The following is a 25,268-nucleotide window of genomic DNA, read 5'->3' on the forward strand; positions in this document are numbered from 1 at the left end:
GCATTTGTCTCCTTCCTGAGTCTATTTTTGTTGAGGCCTCATATTAGTTGAGTTTGGCTCTCTGAGCCACTTTCAATTTATTTTTCACTAATCTTCAAATTTCTCCTTTTATGGAGGGTGAGAAGGGATATTTACATAATTTTTTAAATTACAATAATCAGATTAAGCTCTGAAAGTTAAAAAAAAAAAAAAACCCACCTTGGGGAACTTGGGTGGCTCGGTTGGTAAAGCATGTGACTCTTGATCTTGGGGTCATGAGTTCTAGCCCCACATTGGGTGGAGTTTCCTTTAAAAAAAATCTTAAAAAAAAACCCCTACATTATTCAAATGATATAGTTTAGTACTGAGAATTTAGATAACCACCAAACATAAGGAATGATAGGTAAAAAACAGGAAAAATTAGCAAAGAGAAAATTTATGTTTATTTTTCAACCTAAAGACATGTGGTACATTTTTCTGATTAATACACTGACCATGGGCAGGAGAAAACCTACCCGTATTGAATGAGAATATAACTTAACAGCTAATTTCTTTTTCACTTTAGTGTAAAACTTATTAAATTGTTTTAAAATGAAATTTATGTCCATCAACTGATGAATGGATAAAGAAATTGTGGTTTATATACACAATGGAATACTACGTGGCAATGAGAAAAAATGAAATATGGCCTTTTGTAGCAACGTGGATGGAACTGGAGAGTGTGATGCTAAGTGAAATAAGCCATACAGAGAAAGACAGATACCATATGGTTTCACTCTTATGTGGATCCTGAGAAACTTAACAGAAACCCATGGGGGAGGGGAAGGAAAAAAAAAAAAAAAAAGGTTAGAGAGGGAGAGAGCCAAAGCATAAGAGGCTGTTAAAAACTGAGAACAAACTGAGGGTTGATGGGGGATGGGAGGGAGGGTAGGGTGGGTGATGGGTATTGAGGAGGGCACCTTTTGGGATGAGCACTGGGTGTTGTATGGAAACCAATTTGACAGTAAATTTCATATATTAAAACAAATAAATAAATAAATAAATAAACATTAAAAAAATAAATAAAAAGTAAAATGAAATTTAAATGCTATTATCTGGCAGTCTTGGTATTATCTTTGAAGAATATTAAAGAAGAAAATTTAACTTTTTAATATCATTACCAATAAATTTAGTAGACTTTTTAAAATTTTTAACATTTTATTTATTTTTGTGAGACAGAGAGAGAGCATGAGCAGGGGAGGGACAGAGAGAGAGGGAGACACAGAATCCAAAGCAGGATCCAGGCTCTGAGCTGTCAGCACAGAGCCCGACACGGGGCTTGAACTGATGAACTATGAGATCATGACCTGAGCTGAAGTCAGATGTTTAACCGACTGAGCCACCCAGGTGCCCCAGTAGACTTCTTATTCATTTGATATGATACAAATTATTATTTTTAAGAAAATTTTAAGTTTACTTATTTACTTTGAAAGAGAGAGAGGGAGAGAGAGACAATCCCAAGCCATCTCCACACGGCCAGTGTGGAGCCAGATGTGGGACTCGAATTCATGAACCATGAGATCATGGCCTGAGCTGAAATCCAGAGTTGGATGCTTAACCGACTGAGCCACCCAGGTGTCCCAATATGATACAAATTAGATGAACATGAATGTAAACAAGTAAATTTGCCACCTTGAGTACATTGAAGTTATAATGAGCTTGTTTTCAAAAAGATAAATTCTTGGGGCGCCTGGGTGGCGCAGTCGGTTAAGCGTCCGACTTCAGCCAGGTCACGATCTCGCGGTCCGTGAGTTCGAGCCCCGCGTCGGGCTCTGGGCCGATGGCTCGGAGCCTGGAGCCTGTTTCCGATTCTGTGTCTCCCTCTCTCTCTGCCCCTCCCCCGTTCATGCTCTGTCTCTCTCTGTCCCAAAAATAAAAATAAAAAACGTTGAAAAAAAAAAAAAATTTATAAAAAAAAAAAAAAAAAAAAAAGATAAATTCTTCTTTATATTGCCTTTATATGATCATGTTGAACTACTCTCTGTGGTTGATTATAGAAGAGTATGAATTGACCCAACATTTGGTATTAAAGTGCTTTTAGTTCTATTGTTAAAGGTGGGGTCATGTGACATAATGATGCCTGAATGTTGCTTCTTCTTTGTTTTGCAGTCCCAATTCCTGGCAGATTTGATCGGCGAGTATCAGGTATGTATTCTCTTTCATAACATACTGCCAAAATGCTGTTTTAAGATGGGATTATTTTAAATAAAAATAAACTGATCTTGTAAATAAAAAGATAAGTTAGCAGCATTACAGAACATTATAAAAATTACCTGCAATTCCTCCATTCTGTTTCAAGTTCTGAGTATATATGTACATATTAGTTTGTCTCATTTATGTCATTAGTATTTTTCCATGTTCATAATTATGACTTCTGAAAACTACTTTTTTTGTCAACACTTGCATATAGCTCATTGCAACAAGTGTACTTCTTAGTCCGTATCACCTGTTTAACCCATCCCCCCACCCACTTACCCTCTGGTAATCATAAGTTTGTTCTCTATGGTTAAGAGTCTGTTTCTTGGTTTGCCTCCCTCTTTCTCTCTCTCTTTTTTTTTTTTTACAACGCTTTGCTCATTTGTTTTGTTAAATTCCACATGTTAAATTCCAATGTAAGTGAATTCATATGCTTCTTAGTCTTTCTGTGACTGACTTATTTCACTTAGCTCCATCCATGTCATTGCAAATGGGAAGATTCCATTCTTTTTTATGGTTGAGTAATATTCCATTGTATATAAACACCTCATCTTCTTTATCCATTCATCAATTGATGGACACTTGGGCCATTCACATAATTTCGCTATTGTAGATAATGCTGCTATAAACATTGGGGTGCATGTATCCCTATGAATTAGTATTTTTAAAAAAATTTTTTTTAACACTTATTTGAGAGGCAGAGCACAAGTGGGGCGGAGGAAGAGAGATGAATTAGTATTTTTGTATTCTTTGGGTAAATACCTAGTAGTGTGGTTGCTGGATTCTAGGGTAGTCCTGTTTTTAATTTTTTTTTTTTATTTTTTTATTTAAAAAAAATTTTTTTTTAACGTTTATTTATTTTTGAGACAGAGAGAGACAGAGCATGAACGGGGGAGGGGCAGAGAGAGAGGGAGACACAGAATCGGAAGCAGGCTCCAGGCTCTGAGCCATCAGCCCAGAGCCCGACGCGGGGCTTGAACTCACGGACCGCGAGATCGTGACCTGAGCTGAAGTCGGACGCTTAACCGACTGAGCCACCCAGGCGCCCCAATTTTTTTTTTTAATGTTTATTTTTGAGAGAGAGAGAGAGAGAGAGAGAGAGAGAGAGAGAGAGAGAGAGACAGAGTGTGATCTGGGGAGGAACAGAGAGCAAAAGGGAGACAAAGAGTATGAAGCAGGCTCCAGGCTTTGAGCTGTCAGCACAGACTCATGGACCTCAAGATCATCATGACCTGAGCTGAAGTCGGGTGCCTAACCAACTGAGCCACCCAGGCGCGCCTATTTTTAACTTTTTGAGGAACTTCCACACTGTGTTGCAGAGTGGCTGCACCATTCTCATTCCCATCAACAGTGCAAGAGGGCTCCCCTTTCTCTACATCCTTGCCAACGCCTTTTGTTTCTTGTGTTGTTGATTTTAGCCATTCTGACAGGTGTGAGGTGATACATCATTGTAGTTTTGATTTGTATTTCCCTGATGATAAACGATATTGAGCATCTTTTCATGTGTCTGTTGGCCATCTGGATGTCTTCTTTGGGAAAATGTCTATTCATAAAAACTACTTTTTGTATTGCTATTTCTCTGGTATTCTAGATTATGCTGTATTAACTTCTTGCATACACTGTTGAACCACTAAAATTATTTCCTCAGTTATAGTGCTGAGTAGCACTCTCTGGTCGGGGACTTGAGCATTGCCTGGATTTTTCTGTGTATTGCTTTCCAGAGGCATTCTACAGAATAGACTGCAGGGAGAAAGAACACCCTACAAAGGCCTCTCTTCTGCCACTGTCTCACCGATATAGGTGGTGCCTACTACTTTAATTTAGATGTAAAATAGTACCTCAGATTGTTTTATTTGGCACTCCTTTGATTATTAACAAAAATGAGTGTTTTCCAAATATGAGAAATGTGGTTTTATTTTCTCCTATGGGACTAGTTTGGTAGTATTTTTCTCTTTTATCTATTATGATCGCGATTATTTTTTTGTAAGTTTGAGCAAATTTCTGTCATCATTTTTAACCTTTTGAAAGTTTCAATGCAACGTTTCCCAAGTTGGTTGTGCTGCTTATTTTAATTTTGCTATTTTTTTTTTAATTTTTTTTTTCAACGTTTTTTATTTATTTTTGGGACAGAGAGAGACAGAGCACGAACGGGGGAGGGGCAGAGAGAGAGGGAGACACAGAATCGGAAACAGGCTCCAGACTCCGAGCCATCAGCCCAGAGCCTGACGCGGGGCTCGAACTCACGGACCGCGAGATCGTGACCTGGCTGAAGTCGGACGCTTAACTGACTGCGCCACCCAGGCGCCCCTTAATTTTGCTATTTTTTATTGACTTGAATTTTAATATGTGACTGGTACCATGAACACTGCCTAGCACATAGCAAGCACTCACTAAATATTTATTGAATATATATATCTTCTTTTTTTTCGTGATTTCTCTGAAGCTAAGAAGAGTCCTCCTTTTTTTTACAGAACTGATAAATATATTTTCTGCAAGTTTCCTTATAAGTAAAATGTTTGAGTTTTGGATACATTTAGAGTTTCTATGATTGTATAGTAGGGAGGTTAATGTGTTTTAGAATTACTATGTGAGCTGTATGTATCACATCATTTTTTTTTTTTAATGTTTATTTTTGAGAGAGAGACAGAGTGCAAGTTGGGGGAAGGGCAGAGAGAGAGAGACAGAGAGAGAGAGATGCAGAATCTGAAGCAGGCTCCAGGCTCTGAGATGTCTACACAGAGCCTGACACAGGGCTCCAACTCCTGAACTGTGGGATTATGACCTGAGCCGAAGGCGGATGCTTAACTGACTGAGCCACCTAGGTGTTCCTCATTCTTTTTTTTTTTTTTTTAAATGTTTATTTATTTATTTTGAGAAAGAAAGAGAGTGTGTATGCTCACATTTGAGCGGGGCAGGGCAGAGAAAGAAAGAGAGAGAGAGAGAGTTAGAGAGAGAGAATCCCAAGCAGGTTCTGTGCTGTCAGCACAGAGCCTGACTTGGGGCTCATTTTCACAGACCCTGAGATCATGACCTGAGCCTAAGTCAAGAGTCAGATGCTCAACCAACTGAGCCCCCCAGGCACCCCTCACATCATTCTTTTATATCTCTTCATTCTTGGGAAGGTTTCTTGATTTTAAACTATCATATGACCTAATTTCTAGTAACACTTGGAATCCCTTTTCTATCCCTCCATCCTTTTCTTTGAGAAAATCTGCTCATTTATGTTTCAGAAAGCCTTTGGTAAGTTGTACACCAAAGTCTGTTGAAAAGAGATAGAAAAAAATATGTTCTTATGTGTAGAGAGACAGCTACAGAGAAGAAATAGAGTGGCAGTTAAGGTTGGTGTGAGATCTATATGCACTATTATCTCCCATTTCTGTTTATCCTTGCCCTATACCCCTTTTTCCCCAGACAATTAGTGATATCTCTTGACATGTGTAAGACAGATCTCGGAGATGAGAGAGTACAGTGACATCTTCTGCAGAGGTCACAGGTGGTGTTAGTTCATGAATTGCTGCTTGGGCTTTCTGTCAGTGTTGTTTAGGCCTTGAACTCTGTGGAGAACTCAGACAAGTACATGATATCATCCCTCCTCCTTAGAGTTTACAGTCTTATTGAAGATTTAAAACTTTTAATTTTTTTTTAATTTTTATTTTTTTAATGTTTATTTATTTTTGAGACAGAGAGAGACAGAGCATGAACGGGGGAGGGTCAGAGAGAAAGAGACACAGAATCTGAAGCAGGCTCCAGGCTCTGAGCTGTCAGCACAGAGCCCGACGCGGGGCTCAAACTCACGGACCGCGAGATCATGACCTGAGCCGAAGTCGGCCGCTTAACCGACTGAGCCACCCAGGCGCCCCTAAAACTTTTTAATATTGGGGCGCCTGGGTGGCTCAGTTGGTTAAGCGACCAACTTCAGCTCGGGTCATGTTCTCGCAGTTTGTGAGTTCGAGCCCCGCATCGGGCTCTGTGCTGACAGCTCAGAGCCTGGAGCCTACTTCAGATTCTGTGTTTCCCCCTCTCTCTACCCCTCCCCTGCTCATGCTCTGTGTCTCTCTGTGTCTCAATAATAAATAAACGTTAAAAAAAATTTTAAAAACTTTTTAATATTATTCAAATGTTAAGTGAAAGTAAAAGATTCTTAGAAGAATCAAAATGATTATGCAGGGAGAGAAAATAGCCTGTAGGAATAACTAACATTTTTTTAGTGCAGACTGTGTGGTAGGTGCACATTTTAAGATCTCTCTAATTGCCTTCCTTATGTCCTTGAACATAATCCTCACATTAGTACTATGAGGTACACGCCATGATTATCCCCAGTGGACAGATGCAGAAACTGAGGACAAAGCAGAGGTTAAGTCACTTGAACAGCCAAGGTGATAATGTGCCCAAAGGTAGCACTGTCCTGAGTACTTTCTATCTCTAAGAACCCTTCCTTGTACCCTCTGACCCTCTCAGTCAGTTTTCATCTAAATCCCCTAAAATCTCAGCCCATTTTTGGAGTGTATTATTTTCCTGATCTAGCTGAAGCTTGGCTTGCCCTACAGGCTTCTCAGATGATGGTTCTTCTCTTCCATTTTCCTTGTAACATTGATGATAGATGGGTGAATGTTTCTGTTGTTCCTTATTGCTTCCAAACCATTCTCTCTCCCTCCTCCCTAAAACCCTCGCCTTCAAACCTCACGTTATTATATTCTGTCAGTCGCTTCTCTTCCTTGTTTTAGTTATCTAATAATCCACGGGCTGTTTCTTCTTATTTCCATCTAGATAATTCTTCAAATCTTGCCCTCCATTTCTTCACCTCTTGTCTTCCACCCTACTTCAACCACTCACCCCCGTGGTCATACTCTGGAACGACAGGCATCACAACTCATACTCAGCGATTCCAGTCTCCCGCTGCCTGATGTTGCCTGGGCTCTTTTGCTGCCCTGCTCCACCGCTGACAACTTGATCTTGCTTCATTTTTACTGTTCCTCACTTCCTCTTTTACTAACCTTATATTCCTTGCTCAGTGATTATAACCACTCTGTGGCACATATCCTCAGTTTCCTTTTTCTTTTTTCTTTGCTTGTCTAAAACACATTCTGGTTAATCCCAACTGTCCTCTTAGGCTGTATGTGCACCACAGCTGTACTTGATTGAGGGAAAATACACAGGCCCGTTGGCTGACCTTACTTTGAGCACCTGATCATTAACTTCTAGTAGGCTTTAGATGCCAGCATTCATACTGTGTCTCCATACTTCTTTCACTCTGCTCTCCTAGATAAGCATTTCTTACCTTCTCTCTCCCCAAACCGGTACCTCCTCCCAAATTCTCATTCCTGGCAGATGATTTTGTTCTCTTAACCAAGGAAATAAAAGCAACAGAAGATAGTTTCCATAGACTCCTACCACATCTATCCTTCCTTACTTGCATTTGAGTCCAGTGTCCACCTATACATTAGATCTCATCCCTTCATGCTTCCAGCAGTTACTGCCTTTCTCCTGCATAATCTGCATCCTTCAACTGGATTATTATTCTCAGCAAAAAAATGTAGCGTTGACTTCCCTTTCGTAAAAAATAAAATACGACTTTTTTAAACCACTCTTTACTCTCCAGCCACCACTTTTTTTGTCTCTCTATCTTTATAGCAGATTCCTTGAAGGAGTTGTCCATATTTGCTGTATCTAGTTTTTCTTCTTCTATTCTCCTTGAGGCCAGTCTAATCAGACTTTTGCTCCCAAATCTCCTCAAAACCATCTTTGTGGATTATTTATATCCTTTAGACTGTCACTTGAAAGACTTCTTCTCACTTAGGTCTTTAGTAAGGTTCAGTACACACACACACACACACACTCTATCTCCCTTACTTTATTTTCTTCTTACTGTTCCTCTCCTTCTCTCTCTCTCTCTCTCTCTCTCTCTCTCTCTCTCTCTCTCTCTCTCTCATTTATCCTCTTATCTAGCTCCCTATGCCAGAAGGTAAGCTCCAATCAGAGAATTTTTGTCTGTTTTGTTCATTGATGCATATAGTTAACACTTAGAACAATGTCAGTAAATGTGGATGGATGGATAGAAGGAAGGAACAAAAGAACAGGTTAGAAATCCAGAGGAGAGGGGCACCTGGGTGGCTCAGTCGGTTGGGCGTCTGACTTCGGCTCAGGTCATGATCTCACAGCTGTGGGTTTGAGCCCCACGTCGGGCTCTGTGCTGACAGCTCAGAGCCTGGAGCCTGCTTCACATTCTGTGTCTCCATCCCTCTCTGGCCCTCCCCTGCTCACACTCTGTCTCTCTCTTTCTCTCTCAAAAAGTAAATAAACATAAAAAATTAAAAAAAAAAAAAAGAAGAAGAAAAAAGAAATCCGGAGGAGAAATTACTGTGGGCAGAAAAAAAATCAAGAGACACTTCTTTGAAGGAGGCAGAAATTGCACTGGAAGTTGTAAAACATGGCTACTGTGTGGCTAGTACCAAGAAGGATGCATTCTAGGTAAAAGGATGTCTTAAGACTCAAAGGGGGATGAACTAGATCTTGCTGCTCTGGCTGTAGGTGAGGAGATAAAAGAAGTTTGGCGAGAGAGGTAGGGAATGGGGCTCCTTATGTGATCCATAGAGTTTAGCAATAACTAGTTGTGTGAAGACATGTGCTGTGTCAGAGACTGCAGAAGACTTCCAACGATAACTCAGTGTGTCTGACCGAATAATAATTTGGAGTATAAAGCAGCATAAAGAGACCTAGCAGTTATTGAGTATGTCCTGTGAGCCCAGCCCTGTGTTTTAAATATCTCCTCCTATTATTAACCTTTTACATGGTTTTAGTATCATTATCCCATCTCCTCTTACCACTGAAGAGACAGACCAAAGATCTAGGATATAGGGAAATAGTGAATAGTGGTGGGTAGGGCCAAGCTCAGACCCCAGTGCATGTTCAGAGGTGAGCTCTTTCCCTGCTTGACACTGCCTCTCCATTGCAAAGCATTTGGGATTGAAAGCTATGCCTTCCAAGTTTAAGTTCTAGCACAGCAGTCCTTTTACATCATGTGATAAATTCATCAAATGAAAAGAGTTCATAAATTCTTTAAAAGTGGCTTTCTTGAAATAGTCCTAAAGTAGTATTAACTGTCTTTGAGTTTGAAATGTTAGTCTGATTCTGTTAATTAAAAAATGTCATCCCCAGAAAACCCTTTCACTTATTAAACACATGTTGAAGCTTCCAAGCATTTTAATCAGAAATTTGTGTGTTGGCATCATGCCACGTTTAGGCAGGGAGCATCTGATGAACGTGCCCAGTCAGTAGAGTCTGCTGAGAATCTGGTGCCATGGTAGTCACTCATGTCTGTGTGATAGGTGCTTTTCCTTCACCAGGTGTCTCTGCCTTTTCAGGCTTACGTACTTACAGTGGAACTGATTTTTGTCTTAATATCCTTTCACAGTATTCAGGATTTTTTCCACCAATAGCTATCTTCAGCTGAAATATCACCAAGCATTACTTAAGATAACTTACAAATCCAGTGTTAAGTACTGAATTGTGTCCCCCTCAAATTCTTATGTTGAAGCCTAACCCCCCAGTATGACTGTATGTGGAAATAGGGCCTTTGAAAAAAAAGAGGCAGTTAAGGTTAAGTAAGGTGTTAAGGGTGGAGTCCTAATCCAGTAGGACTGATTTCCTTATAAGAAGAGGAAGTAGGGTGGCTATTTTTGGTTAAGCATCTGACTCTTGATCTTAGCTCATGTCTTGATCTCAGGGTCTGAGTTGGAGCCCTTAGTTGGGCATGGAGCCTACTTAAAAAAAGAGAGAGAGAGAGAGAGAGAGAGAGGAAAAGACACCATGAGTGCACCATAGAGACAAAGGACCATGTGAGGACTCAGCAAGAAGGCAGCCATCCACAAGCAAAGTGAAGAGGCCCCAGGAGAAAAACAATGTGCCAATACCTTGATCTTGAACTTCCATCCTTCATAACTGTGAGGAAATAGATTTCTGTTCTTTAAGCCACTCAGACTGGTATTTTGTAATGGCAGCCCAAGCTGACTAATACGCACAGGCTGAATTAATTCTTCATGGGAGGTCGCGGGACAGCATAGGGTCTCAGGCTGTGACCAGGATCCGGCTCATTTCTTTGTAGAAATGAAAGGGTTTTCTTTCACCAGCACATTTAATGATTCACCTTTCTGGAGGCACCTGGCTAGCTCAGTCAGTGGAGCGTGTGACTTTTTGATCTCAGGGTCATAAGTCCAAGCCCCACATTGGGTCTAGAGATTACTTAAAAGTAAAATATTGTAAAAAATGATTCACATTCTGGATGAAGGAAGCATCAGTTAAAATTTGTAAGAAGAAATTGTGCTGGATAGTCTCTGGTCACTTTGTACAGTTTCATGTTGCTAACCAGTGACATCTGCTGGAGAACTGTGGCAAAACAAATTGCCGTGAACAAGGGATTGTACTACTCTTTCAATCTTCATTTTCAGTAGGTCTTGAGCATCTCATGACACTCAGTGTAGTTCTTGAGGCTTCAGAGGGGATCACACAGACTCTGGGCTTCTCCCAGGTCACTTGTGCACTGAAACAAGCTCCCTGATGTGTATAAACACAAGGGGCAACAATCACATAGACACTTAAAAATGGATTCTTTATATAGAAGATGAGAAAAATGATCCGGGATCAAGACCAGGAAGAAGTAGAGAGGTTGGGTGGAAACAGGGAAAAGGCAAAGGGAGGTAAGTCTGAAGTTCAAAAGAAAAGGGAAAAAATTCAAAACCAGTTTTGAAAAATAAAAGCATAATACTTTCCACAAATTGAAACATTAATAATTTTACTGGGAATAACTACTTTTGTTTAAATCATACTTCTGTACCTTAAGACTTTAAAACTGTAACATTTGCTGCATCACTTACGTTAATGTCTAAAAATATAAAAGTAAGCTAAGTTGCTGAAGTACTTCCCTTCAAAATCAGAGGAAAAGCAAGCCTGGAAATAGGCTAGTCCGAGACTGTATCATTATCAGTAAAATGCTGCCAGTCTCCTCATTGAAGGCTTACTATTTTAAACTTTTTAAATGAAAATTTTCATACATATGCAGAAATAGAGAAAGTTTGTATAATAATACCTATGTACCCATCTGTCTCCAAATTGAAAGTTTTTAAATGCATTTTTCTAAGAAGACATTTTGAGTTCCCGGACCAAGGAATTGGAATAGATCGAATAAAGATCAGATATGAGAATATTTCTGAAGTCGAATTTGATATATTCATTGGATAGAAGGTGAACGAAGGAAGCCCTGATAAGTTACAGATTTCTAGTTTAGAAAACTGGGCTGTTAATGACAACATTAATCAAGAGCACAGAGAACCAAGAGGCCTGCAGTTTAACATGGTGTCTGCCCTCAGTGCAGCTTCCTCAGATTTCCTACTGAGATACCTGTGAAGAAGCAAAAAGTGGCAGCAGTAGCATCTAGGAACTCAGGAAGCTGTGTGTCTTAATCTTTAGGACAGATCTGAGATAGATGTACACTGACCTCATCTTGTGGAATCAGGAATGGCTGGGAAAAGGCATTTATCTACCTCCCATTGTCGCTTACCTGGCTCAGCTACCCAAAGCCTCTGCCAGCTAGGAACTCAGGAGACCTCCCTGCAGAGCATCACTTGATGCTGTTTTAGGGACTAGAATGGTATTTGTCCTCTTACTCCCTTCTAACTCCCTGATTTTTCTCTGTGTAAGGATATTGGGTCCCTGTTGGACAGGCAGAATAATGATGGCATTACAGTACAAGAGGTGTGGTCCACACTAGAGTACTATAGGCCAGGCAGGGAAGGGAGTCCTGTCTATTGGACATACCATTTCTCAGGTATTCCATGAGTTCAGAGAATCAACGGGAAGGGAAAGCTGGGATGCAGCTAGACCAAGGCTGCAGTGAGTAAATGTGTTTAAGAAACCACGAGTTAAATTTAGAGCAGTGTCACTTTGTCCCCTAGTTGTTAGCATTGAGTATAGGGACCAAGAACCATTTGGATTCCTTGCGTGCTAATTTCCTGGTTTATTCTTCTCTTGTTTCCCTTTGGAAAAATAGATAAGTAAAAAAACATTTTGTGTACATATTCATATTTACATATTTATTTCTCCCCATTCTTAGCTCTCCTTTCTCATAGAAGTCCTTTCTTATGGAAGGCATAGCATACTATATATATTCCTCACCTTGCTTTTTTCCCCTAGAACTCATTATTAGCCCATGGAGATCTTCCTTATTCTTTCTTTTTTCTTTTCTTTTTTTTTTCTCCTTTTTTTCTTTTCTTTTCTTTTCTTTTCTTTTCTTTTCTTTTCTTTTCTCTTCTTTCTTTCTTTTTCTTTCAGAGAGAGAGAGAGAGAGAGAGAGAGAGAGAGCCAGCAGGTGTGGGGAGGAGGGGGAGAGGGAGAGAGAGAGAATCTGAAGCAGACTCCACACCCAGCAGAGAGCCCAACAGAGAGCCAGACGATGTGAGGGCTTGACTCAGGACCCTGAGATCATGACCTGAGCTGAAATCAAGAGTTGGATGCTTAACTGACTGAGCCACCCAGGTGCCCCCCTCATTCTTCCTTATAGCTGTATTATTCAAATAGGTAGTTATACCATTTCTGATATTTTGCTATTATAAACAAATGTTCAGTGAATATTTTCTAAATCTTTGAATTGCAATAAAGACAAGTCTTGCAGGAAGCCGGCACAAACACAGGTTACCTATTAAAAAAAATCAAGTTGGGGGGCGCCTGGGTGGCTTAGTCGGTTGAGCATCCGACTTCGGCTCAGGTCATGATCTCACGGTCTATGAGTTCAAGCCCTGCGTTGGGCTCTGTGCTGACAGCTCAGAGCCTGGAGCCTGCTTTGGATTCTGTGTCTCCCTCTCTCTCTGCCCCTCCCCTGCTCATGCTGTGTCTCTCTCTCTCTGTCAAAAATAAATAAACATTAAAAAAAATTAGGGGCGCCTGGGTGGCGCAGTCGGTTAAGCGTCCGACTTCAGCCAGGTCACTATCTCGCGGTCCGTGAGTTCGAGCCCCGCGTGGGGCTCTGTGCTGACGGCTCGGAGCCTGGAGCCTGTTTCCGATTCTGTGTCTCCCTCTCTCTCTGCCCCTCCCCCGTTCATGCTCTGTCTCTCTCTGTCCCAAAGATAAATAAAAAACGTTGAAAAAAAATTTTTTTTAAAAATAATAAAATAAAATAAAAAAATTAAAAAACAAAATCAAGTTGGTTTTTAGATAATATTGTACCCGGAATAGAGACTGATACATAGTATCATGTTTTGTTTGAAATTCATTCTTATTTTTAAAGTCATTCATGTACATGATGATGCTGAGCAATTTTTTTTAATGTTTATTTTTGAGAGAGAGTGTGTGCAAGGCAGGGGAGGGGCAAAGAAAGAGGAAGACAGAGGATCTGAAGTGGGCTCTGTGCTGACAGCAGAGAGCCATCGTCAGGTTCCAACTCAACAAACGGTGAGATTATGACCTGAGCTGAAGTCGGACGCTCAACCGACTGAGCCATCCAGGCGCCCCAGTGATGTTGAGCAATTTTAATTGATTCTTTTTGTAATTTATCCGTGTGTGTGTGTGTGTGTGTGTGTGTGTGTGTGTGTGTTTCACAGGTCCTTTATTTTATTTTTTAATTAAAACAATTTTTTTTTATGTTTATTTAGTTTTTGAGAGAGACAGAGCATGAGTGGCTGAGGGGCAGAGAGAGAGGGAGACACAGAGTTGGAAGCAGGTTCCAGGCTCTGAGCTGTTAGCACAGAGTCCGACACGGGGCTTATTTTTTAATTTAAATCCGAGTTAGTTAACATATGGTGTAATAATGGTTTCAGGAATATAATTTATATACACTTACATATAACACCCAGTGCTCATCCCAACAAGTGCCCTCCTTAGTACCCATCATCCATTTAGGTTTGCCTCCCTCTCTGTTTTTATCTTATTTTTCCTTCCCTTCCCCTATGTTCATCTGTTTTGTTTCTTAAATTCCACATATGAGGGAAATCATATAGTATTTGCGTGTGATAATTCCATAGTATCACATGGATGGATATGTGTTTATGTTGCATATATTGTACTTTGTGGTTTTCCACCCTTGCTTTAAAATTCAGTAAAGATAGCACCTCCTTACTTGTCCTTGCCATTACCATAGGATTTAGTATGTGATACATTTTATCAACTCTCTTCTATTTGGGACTACCAATCCCTAGGAAGCTGACATTTTAGCACCTGATAGAATGCCTGGCATTAGTAGGTACTTAATATATTTGTTAATTGAAGAAAAGGCTTTTAAAAATTACTACAGCTTTAGAAAACAGTGAATGAAAGGAAACTATGTTCACCTTCTATTTTTCCCGTAAAAGCTTACATCTGTTTTATTCATTTTTCTCTTTATTTTTTTTCCTCTCCAAATTTAGTCTGTGCTGAGACCTATAACCCTGATGAGGAAGAGGAAGATACTGATCCAAGGGTAAGATACTAATGCAAAGGTATTAGGTAGAATTGTTTTATTCCCCACTCACTCTTCTCCTCCTCTATATGCCAAATCTAATCATACTGATAATTAAAATAAGTACAAATTAAAATCTCAATAAGATGCTATTTTTTTTATTTACCAGATTGGAAAATATTAAGAAGAATGAAAACAAGAGTAGTTGGGGTTGTGGTAAGAAGGGGTGCCTAGCTGTAGCTGTCAGAGCCTTAACTATAGTCAAGCCAACTGACTCAGCAGTTACCTGAAGGAGAACTCATCCTTAACAAACAGCTGGATCCTTCCTGAGATCCTTCCTGAGGATGTACAAACAGGGATCATTGAGGTGTTGTAATAGTAAAAAATGGAAACAACTTAAATGACCCAAACTAGAGGATTACGAGGGGCTAAATTATGATACTCAAATCAAGAGATTCTTCAGCCATTGGAAATGATGGTACAGGACCAAGTTTAATGGCATGGAATGTTGTTTATATGAGGTATATTTTCTAAAATAAAAAAATAACTTAAAAAAATATATTTATCTGGGGCCCTTGGTTGGTTCAGTCAGAAGAGAATGCAACTCTTGATCTCGGGGTTGTGAGTTTGAGCCCCGTGTTGGGTGTAGAGATTAGTAAAAAAAGTAAATAAACTTTAAAAAACATATGTGTACACACACATATATATTTATTTATCTATCCATCTATCCATCTTTGTATTTATTAATACAAAGAATTATCTCTGGAAGGATATATCCCAAATGTTAACAGTGGTTATGGCAGGACTATGGTACACTTTTGCTCTTTTCTTAAAAACTCAGATTTTTAAACTTTTATATAATTACAAAATTATTTTTATAAAAGCAAATATGAACCACCATTTTTCAAAGATTGATGTTATAAAATAAGCTTTAATGATCTTTCAAGTGTACCTTAAAATGAGCAGTCCATGAAAGATTTCTGCAGTATTCTAATAATAAAACGCTATTCCCATTGTATGACTATAATAGATATGTAGATTTTGAAAAAATTTATTCTGGCTATTGTAAAAATTTTTGATGACTTTTAAAAGTTAAAACAGTTTTTTTTACTAACTTTTTAATATCACAAATTTAAAAATACTTAATACTTTTGACATTTTGTTATTTCTCGTCAGATTAAGCCACATAGTTTTTTTTAGGGTGAAGACAGGACTTAGGTCTCTGAATTATAACAGCTATACTAGGCACTGATTATTTCTTTCTGGTTAAATAAACATTTATTGACTATCAGTAATAATGATAAAAGTTTTTGAGCACCTACTAAATGCCAGGTACTGTTTTAAATACTGCATGTATGAACTTGTTTAATCCTTCCAACAACACTGATTTAGTAGATAACACCACCACCACTACTAAATTGTTGATGTTTGAACTGCAGCATTTATAGCCATTGTTTATTTGCCGTCTCCACTTAGATTTCAGTAGGCAACTCAGACTTAAGGTGAGCTCCTGATCATTTCCCTTTAAACATTTTTCTCCACCCACAGTCTTCCTCCAGCTCAATTTATGGCAGCTCCATCCTCCCAAGAAGGCTCAGGCCCAAAACTTGAGGGTCACCCTCAGCTCCTCTTATTTTTTCATACCTACATTCAGTTTTTCAGAAAATCCAATGGGCTCAGGCTTCAAAACATGTCCAAAATTCCACTACTTCTCAACACCTCCATGGTTACCACCTTGGTCCTAACCACTGCCATCTTGGCACTGGAATAATTGCACTAGTTTCCTGGCTTCCACTCTTCCCTCAAGGCTGTTCTGCAGTCAGTAGCTGGTATGAACCTTTAAAAACATGAGTCAGATCTCTTTCACCTCTCAGTCAGAAGCTTCAAATTGCCTCCATTTGGCTAGGGAAGAGTTCTAGTTCTGTGACTTATAATGCCCTCTGTGATTTGGGCATCACTCTCACCCAGCCCCCCAACTTGGTCTCTTCCTGATCTTTCCCCCTCGCTCTGCATCAGTCACACCCATCTCCTGGTTATTTCTCAAACATGCTCTTTACCTGCCACAAGGCCTTGTTTTCATTTACTGTTCCTCTGCTTGCAGTGCTCTTCCCACAGAGATGTCCACATGGCTCACTCCCTGAAGTTATCCTCATTTCCTTGAGATCTTTACACAGATGCTACCTTCTCAGTGAGGCCTTATCTGCCTCCTCCACACACACACTTTTTATCACCCTTCTCTACCTTGTTTTTCTCCTTAGCTCTCTTATTTTTCTCCTGTCACTCTCTAACATGTTTTACGTATTTATTGGATGAGAGCTGGTGTTTTTATCTGTGTGTTGGCTGTGTCCCCAGAAGTGGAACAGTGCCTGGCACCCAGTAGATGCTTAATATTTGTTGAATGAACAAGTCTATAGCCCTCTGCTTTACAGATGAGGACACTGAGGCTTCCGGGGGGTAACTGACTTGCTGCCAGTTACACAGTCAGTGAGTGGCTCCAGGGTGAGTGCTCTTCACCCCCATCACATTGCCCCTCCATGATCAGGATCCCGCTTGGTATTTGTATAGAATTAAAGTTACAGGAAATGTGCTCTTAATTTTTCCCACTTAGGAGAAAGAAATGTACTGATGTGTGAATAAAGTCAGATTTTAAATTGGAATAAAAATATTTCCCTGGTTTTATTTGGATTGGCAGGTGATTCATCCTAAAACTGATCAACAGAGATGCAGACTTCAGGAAGCTTGCAAAGATATTCTCCTTTTCAAAAATCTTGATCAGGTAACATTGGTTTTTAAAAATATTTTTGTATTTTGGCTTTTCTCCTATTTGTCATTTAAACAGTTTTTCTGTGGGGGTGCTTGGGTGGCTCAACCAGTTAGGCATCTGACGCTTGATCTCAGGTTGGGTCTTGACCTCAGGGTTGTAAGTTTTGTGCTGGGTGTGGAACCTACTTAAAAAAAAAGTTTTTGTAATCTTAGCCTCAGCCATATGAGGTATAAAACTTTAGATTCATCCTCCTTACAATGTTTGCATTGTGTTGACTTCCATAACTCATCATAATGAGCTTTTCAGATGACTTCTAGTATTTCTCTGAATTGCTTTGGTACTTCCTCAAAGACAGTATCCTTCAAGGACCATGCTCTTTGGCCATGTTGAAAGGAAATGCTCAGGTTTATATGACCCTGGCTGAAAGCATTTGGAGGGTCTGAATTTATGCTGCAGAGTAATTTATCCAAAGTTGCTAGTATGGAGTTCTCTTCTCTGGTAGCAATTAACCCACTGGAAGTGTGTGACTTCTTCTCAGACCTTGAATGTGGGGCACCTCTTGTGATTACTTCTCAGCAAAGAACTCAGGCGTGGGGAGTGGTGTGTGTCCTCAGGGCTCTGGCATAGGACCTATGCTTGAACCTGTCTTCCCTCCCTTGATGGAGATAGAGAGCAGGAGCTTTATTAGTCTCAGGCGGAATAAAACAAGGCCCATGACCTCAAGGAAAGGCTGGTTGTGAGAAATACTGGTCTGTGTCACTTATTTTCCCTAGAAGATCCATCTGTATCAAGGGAAAGAGGACTTGCTTCTTTATCTACTGAACAAAATCCCTTTTAATGTTCTAAGGGAAGTTGCTGTGTCAGTCTAATATTCAGAGTTTTCTTAGTGTTGAAGAATACCATTATACCATTTTATTTTACCATTTTAATGTTGAAAAATGGTAATGAAAATTTCAGATTTAGTTATATTTTTCTGGCATTTTTGTCATGAAAATATTCAAATACAAGTTGAAAGACTTTTATGGAACACACATTTATCTACTGCTTTGATTCTAACATTAACATTTTACTATGCTTGCTGCATTGTATACCATATACCCATCTTTCAGCAAAGGGGTCAGTAAACTTTTTCTTAAAGAACTAGGTAGTAAATATGTCTGTCATAACTACTCAACTCTGTTATTATAGCAGGAAAGCAGCCATAGACGATACATAAATGAAAGGATGTGGCTGTGTTCCAATAAAACAGTATTCACAAAAACAGTCACCTGGGTGGTTCAGTCCATTAAGTATCCGACTTCAGCTCAGGTCATGATCTTGCAGTTTGTGAGTTTGAGCCCCATGTTGGGCTCTGTGCTGACAGTGCAGAGCCTGCTTGGAATTCTCTCTCTCTCCCTGCGTCTCTCTGCCCCTCCTCAGCTTGTGCTCTCTCTCTCTCTCAAAATAAATAAATGAATTTAAAAAAAAACCACACACATTATTTACAAAAACAGGCAGCTGTTTGCTGGCCCCTGCATTAACCCATCTTACTTTTTTGGGTTAATTTCATAGTAAGTTGCAGATATCATTGTACCTTCCTTTAAACACTTTGGCATGAACTAGAGTTCAATATTTGTTTGTAAGTTTTTTATATACAGTTTGCATACAATGAAATGCTTAAGTTTTGGGGACCCTGGTGGCTTGGTTGGTTGAGCGTCCAACTCTTGATTTTGACTCAGGTCATGATCTCACAGTTCATGGGATCGAGCCCTGTGTGAGGCTCTGCACTGACAGCACAAAGCCTGCTTGGGGTTCTATCTCTCCCTCTCTTTCTGTCCTTCCCCTGATACCATGTACGAGCACATGTGCATGCTCTCTCGCTTTCAAATACAACATTTTTTAAAAAATGCATGAGTTTTGGGGTGCCTGGGTGGCTCAGTTGGTTGGGCTTCTGACTTCAGCTCAGGTCATGATCTCGTGGGTTTGAGCCCCATGTCAGGCTCTGTGCTGACAGCTTGGAGCCTGGAGCCTTCTTTGGATTCTGTGTCTCCCTCTCTCTCTGCCCCTTCCCCCTCACACTCTGTCTTTCTCTCTCTCTCTCTCTCTCTCTCTCTCTCTCTCAAAAATAAATAAAGATTAAAAATTTTTTTAAAGAGCATGAATTTTGGGGTGCCTAGGTGGCTCAGTGGGTTAAGCATCTGACTTCGGCTCAGGTCATGATCTCATGGTTTGTGAGTTGGAGCCCCGTGTTGGGCTCTGTGCTGACAGCTCAGAGCCTGGAGCCTGCTTCAGATTCTGTGTCTCCCTCTCTCTCTGCCCCTCCCCTACTCACCCGCTGTCTCTCTCTCAAAAATAAATAAACATTAAAAAAAATTTTTTTTTTAAAGCAGGAGTTTTATGTACATTCTCTGAAGTTTGATAAATGTTGTACACTTAGGTAACCCAAACTCCCTAACAAGTTATGGAAGATGGCTACCACCCCAAAAGATTCCCTCATGCCCCCTCATGATCAATTCTTGCCCCTTCCTTTCAGAGGCAACTACTATTTTGATTTATTCTACAGTAAATTAATTTTGTCTCTCATAGGATTTCATATGAATGGAATCCTACAGTATTGTGTGTGAGACTTCTTTCACTCAGTTTTCAAAGTTCATTCCTGTTGCATAGATGAATAGTTCATTCCTTTTCCTTTTTCACCTTTTATTTTGAACTAGTTTTAGATTGACAAAAAAGTTTCAAAGATAGTACAGAGTTCCATATACCTTTCATCCAGATTCCCCCAGTATTAACATCTTACATCCCCATAGGACAACTATCAAAACCAGGAAATTAACATTCTTACAATACTGTTCGTTAAACTAGAAACCTTATTCAGATTTCACCAATTTGGTTTTTTCTGGTTAAGGATCCAATCCAGAAAATCACATTACATTTAGTTCTTTTTTTTTTTTTTTTTGTCAACATTTTTTATTTATTTTTGGGACAGAGAGAGACAGAGCATGAACGGGGGAGGGGCAGAGAGAGAGGGAGACACAGAATCGGAAACAGGCTCCGGGCTCCGAGCCATCAGCCCAGAGCCTGACGCGGGGCTCGAACTCACGGACCGCGAGATCGTGACCTGGCTGAAGTCGGACGCTTAACCGACTGCGCCACCCAGGCGCCCCACATTACATTTAGTTCTTAACTTCTCTTCAGTCTGCCATGGTTTTCAGTCCTTTCTGGTGTTTCATGATCTGGACACTTTGAAGACTACTGGTTTGTTATTTTATAGAATGTACCTCAAATTTGGATTTCTCTGATGTTTCCTCATGACTAGAGTAGGTACACACATTCTTAGCCAGCCTGCAACAGAAATTATATTGTGTTCTTCCCTGAACATCATATCAGGGGGTCACTGATATCAGTATGTGTTATTGCTGGTGATGTTAGTTCATTCCTTGTTTGTTGCTGAGTAGTATTCTACTATATGAAAATACTAGTTTGCTTATCCATTTTTCTGTTGATGGATACCTAGTCTCTTTTGTTGTTGTTGTTTTGTTTTGTTTTTAAGTCTCTTTCTTGTTGTTAGCTCTTATGAATAATGCTATGGATATTTTGTACAAGTCTTTTTTTGAATGTTTTTCCCCCCCATCTCTCTTCAGTAAAATACCTGAGGGAAAAATTGCTGAGTCATAGGGTAGGTATGTTTGATTTTATAAAAACCTGCCATAACTTTTTCAAAGTGGTTGTACCATTTTGTATTCCTTCAGCAATATAGGAGATTCCTGATTATTCCGTATTCTTACCAACACTTGTTACTGTCTATCTTTCAAAATTATAGCCATTGTGGTGAGTATATTTGTTTCAGTTTTTTTTTTTTAAGTTTATTTATTTATTTCGAAAGAGTGGTAGGAGCAGAGAGAGGAAGGAGAGAACCCCAAGCTGACAGCACAGAGCCCCATGTGGGGCTCAGTCTCACGAACTGAGATCATGACCTGAGCTGAAATCAAGAGTTGGACACGTAAACAATCAAGCCACCCAGGCACCCTTATTTCAGTTTTTAAAAATTTATTTCCTGGGCTCCTGGCTGGCTCAGTCAATAGAGCATGCGACTCTTGATCTCAGGGTCGTGAGTCCAAGCCCCGTATCGGATATAAAGCATTCTTTAAAAAATAAAAATAAAAATAAATAAATAAAATGAAAATTTATTTCCTGGGGCGCCTGGGTGGCTCAGTCAGTTAAGCATCTGACTCTTGATTTTGGCTTGGGTCATGATCTCACAGTTTATGAGTTTGAGCCCCATGTTGGGCTCTGTGCTGACAGCAGAGTCTGCTTGGGATTCTCTGTCTCCCTCTCTCTCTGCCCCTCCCTGGCTCGTTCTTTCCCCTCCCTCCCTCCCTCTCTCTCTCCCTCCCCAAAATAAATAAACATTAAAAAAAATTATTTTCCAAATTTCTTGTTTGAAATTTTCAAATTTACAGGAAAGTCAAAAGAATAGCTCCATGAACACTCATGTACCCGTCCCCAGTTGTTAACATTTTGCCACATTTCTTGCTTTTGTATATGTACACACACGTAAATACATATGAGCTGCTTTTTTTTGTTCAGCGCTATTTATGAATATATTTAAGATGTCTTGACTCTTAGCCACTAAATATAAGATGTATTTTCTAAGAACAAGGATATTTTCCTGCATTAGCACAGTACCACTATTACCATTGGTTCAGTATTGTTATTTAACATCCAGGCCATATTCTGATTTTCCCAGTAAAATTTTCTATAGCTTTTTTGTTTTATTTTTCAATCCTGAATCACATGTTGCTTTTGGTTGCCCTGGTGTCATTTTAGTCATCTCTAACCTAGAATTCTCCCCTTATACCTTATTGTCATGACACTGATGTTTTTGAAGAGTCCAGGACAGAGTAAAGTTACTCAGACTGAGAGGCTGCCAGTGGACAGCCCACAGGCCAGTTACAGCTAGGTGTGTTTGGTCCGTATTATACATGAAAATTTGAATTGTTACCTGTATTTAAACTTGAGACTTCTGGCAACACTGGGCTCACATTCCACGTGAATGTGGAATGTACAGGAATAGCACTTCCTTTTTAGTATTTGTCAGCTTTTACAGTATTCAACACACATGGGACTGTGGAACTAAAGACATGCTTTTAGTGATACTCAGTTATTTTAGGCAGCACAGTCACACTGACAGAACACTAAATGACATGGAATTCTGCAGCCGTACAATTTTTCCTTGTCAGGTCTTCAGTCTACATTCCTCCAAAGATAAAGTCTTTCTTTGAGCTGAAACTGATATTCTTTAGTGCCCACTGACAGTCACTGATCTCCCTCCCTGACAAAGGGATGCTGCCCCTAGACTGAGACCACTGTTTTGTTAGAATTTAATAGCTGTGTTTTGTTGTCATTATACTTATCAGTATAGTTACCTTCTGGTTATAGTTATTGGTAAGTAAGCAATTGTACGTGTTGTATATAAATGAAGCAATAATAGCTGTCCAAGAACAGATGTCAATTTTGGAGTACCTGTTGTGCGATAAATAGTTCCTTTAGGTTTTTCTTTTTTAGTCATAAAAATCAATGAGCTAGAAACTATTAAACCCTTTTGAAAATATGGATTAACTGAGGCTTGGAGAGGTTAAGTGATGTGTGTGGCTAGTCAGAGCACTTGTGCTGCTCTGTGAGGTAATTTCTAAGTCCATCTCAGCCCTTTAGATTTGATGATCCTGTTAAGATCAACACCTACAGGAAGATGGCATCACATGGCTTTACAGATGACATAGTAGAGCTATCAAGGCACCTGACAGTCATGTGGGCATGGCTGGGAGAATGGACACCAATGATTTATATACCTATTTTTGCATAAATTATGAAATGTTTTTTCAAAGCAGTACTGCCTCAGAAAACTTGGCAACTGTGCTGTGTTCATGGAGATACAAAGCTGAATGGTCACAGGAAAAACATTTGTTTCAGACAGCTTTTAGGTTTTTGCTTGAATATGGGAGCAGTCTGATATGTGTACTTCCACTGTGTAGTCACAAACTGAGATGAGCATAGTCATTTTTTTGCCCTAGCAAATGTAAAAGCCATATTTTCTCTTTGTGTGTATCCCCTGCAGGAACAACTTTCTCAAGTCCTTGATGCCATGTTTGAAAGGACAGTCAAAGTTGATGAGCATGTCATTGACCAAGGAGATGATGGAGACAACTTTTATGTCATAGAACGGTAGGAGATGGAGCTTTGCAGTCGTGTGGCTACAGTTATTAAGATTCATGATTCAGGGCAAGTGCTTTACCCTATGCTTTTTTGTTCATCCCAGAGAGGAGTTAGGAGCAGGTGTACAAGCTTCTCAAAGCTTGTGCCTCTTGTCCACAGCCTGCCCCCTCTATCTACTGCTGTCCTTAGTCCTCAGTACAACCCATATTTGGGTTGCCATTATCAACATTAGAAAGTCTCTTTTAGACGGGAACCCTCTTGCACTGTTGGTGGGAATGCAAATTGGTGCAGCCGCTCTGGAAAGCAGTGTGGAGGTTCCTCAGAAAATTAAAAATAGACCTACCCTATGACCCAGCAATAGCACTGCTAGGAATTTATCCAAGGGATACAGGAGTACTGATGCATAGGGGCACTTGTACCCCAATGTTTATAGCAGCACTCTCAACAATAGCCAAATTATGGAAAGAGCCTAAATGTCCATCAACTGATGAATGGATAAAGAAATTGTGGTTTATATACACAATGGAATACTACGTGGCAATGAGAAAAAATGAAATATGGCCTTTTGTAGCAACGTGGATGGAACTGGAGAGTGTGATGCTAAGTGAAATAAGCCATACAGAGAAAGACAGATACCATATGGTTTCACTCTTATGTGGATCCTGAGAAACGTAACAGAAACCCATGGGGGAGGGGAAGGGAAAAAAAAAAAAAAAAAAAGAGGTTAGAGTGGGAGAGAGCCAAAGCATAAGAGACTGTTAAAAACTGAGAACAAACTGAGGGTTGATGGGGGGTGGGAGGGAGGGCAGGGTGGGTGATGGGTATTGAGGAGGGCACCTTTTGGGATGAGCACTGGGTGTTGTATGGAAACCAATTTGACAGTAAATTTCATATATTAAAAAATAAATAATTAATTAATTAAAAAAAAAAAAAAGAAAGTCTCTTTTACAGTTAAGCAAGATGTTCTCTATAAACATGTTATTTGCCAGTGTTCAAGTGAATTGATTTCATAAAGAAGCCATTTTGCAGGGCGCCTGGGTGGCTCAGTCGGTTGAGCGGCCGACTTCGGCTCAGGTCATGATCTCGCGGTCCGTGAGTTCGAGCCCCGCGTCGGGCTCTGTGCTGACAGCTCAGAGCCTGGAGCCTGTTTCAGATTCTGTGTCTCCCTCTCTCTGACCCTCCCCTGTTCATGCTCTGTCTCTTTCTGTCTCAAAAATAAATGTTAAAAAAAAATTTTTTTTTAAAGTCAACATGTATTTAAAAAAAAAAAAAAGAAGAAGAAGCCATTTTGCTATATTGTCACTTGGATCTTTCAGTCCCAGCCTAATTTTATACATGAATACACTGCCTCACCCTTCATGTCCCTGGCCCCTTCTGGCTCTGTTCCATGTATAAGACATATTGGGAGACATGAAATATATGGATTTGATCTGCTGGCCTTAGTGTGTCATAAGCTCTTGAGCTGTTAATACCATCTCAGCAGCTCCTTCTGACCCCCTCTCAGACCTTACAGGAACCACCCTCTTCAGATTATCTCCTATAGAATCCCTAGAAATGGTTATCACCAGGTAAAAGGGTCTCTTTAAGGAATTTGCTATATGTTGTTACTTATCTTGCAGAAACATTGATACGTTTAAGTTTGCCTCAGTGATGTATTGAGAGCACCTGTTTGTCTAA

The 25,268-nt window shown here is 39.9% G+C and overlaps 1 protein-coding gene across 1 annotated transcript in view; it reads left to right on the forward strand.

The window, feature by feature from the left end:
• The window catches only part of PRKAR2A (protein kinase cAMP-dependent type II regulatory subunit alpha), a 114,420-nt gene that overhangs the window by 58,180 nt on the left and 30,972 nt on the right, over window positions 1–25,268 (forward strand). The window contains exons 2-5 of the mRNA XM_058727019.1: window positions 2,128–2,163; window positions 14,604–14,656; window positions 17,328–17,411; window positions 23,494–23,600. Of these exons, the coding sequence (XP_058583002.1) occupies window positions 2,128–2,163; window positions 14,604–14,656; window positions 17,328–17,411; window positions 23,494–23,600 (280 nt within the window). The remainder of the gene's footprint in view (window positions 1–2,127; window positions 2,164–14,603; window positions 14,657–17,327; window positions 17,412–23,493; window positions 23,601–25,268) is intronic.

The sequence above is a fragment of the Neofelis nebulosa genome, chromosome 4 (genome assembly GCF_028018385.1).
Source record: "Neofelis nebulosa isolate mNeoNeb1 chromosome 4, mNeoNeb1.pri, whole genome shotgun sequence".
Classification (NCBI taxonomy): domain Eukaryota; kingdom Metazoa; phylum Chordata; class Mammalia; order Carnivora; family Felidae; genus Neofelis; species Neofelis nebulosa.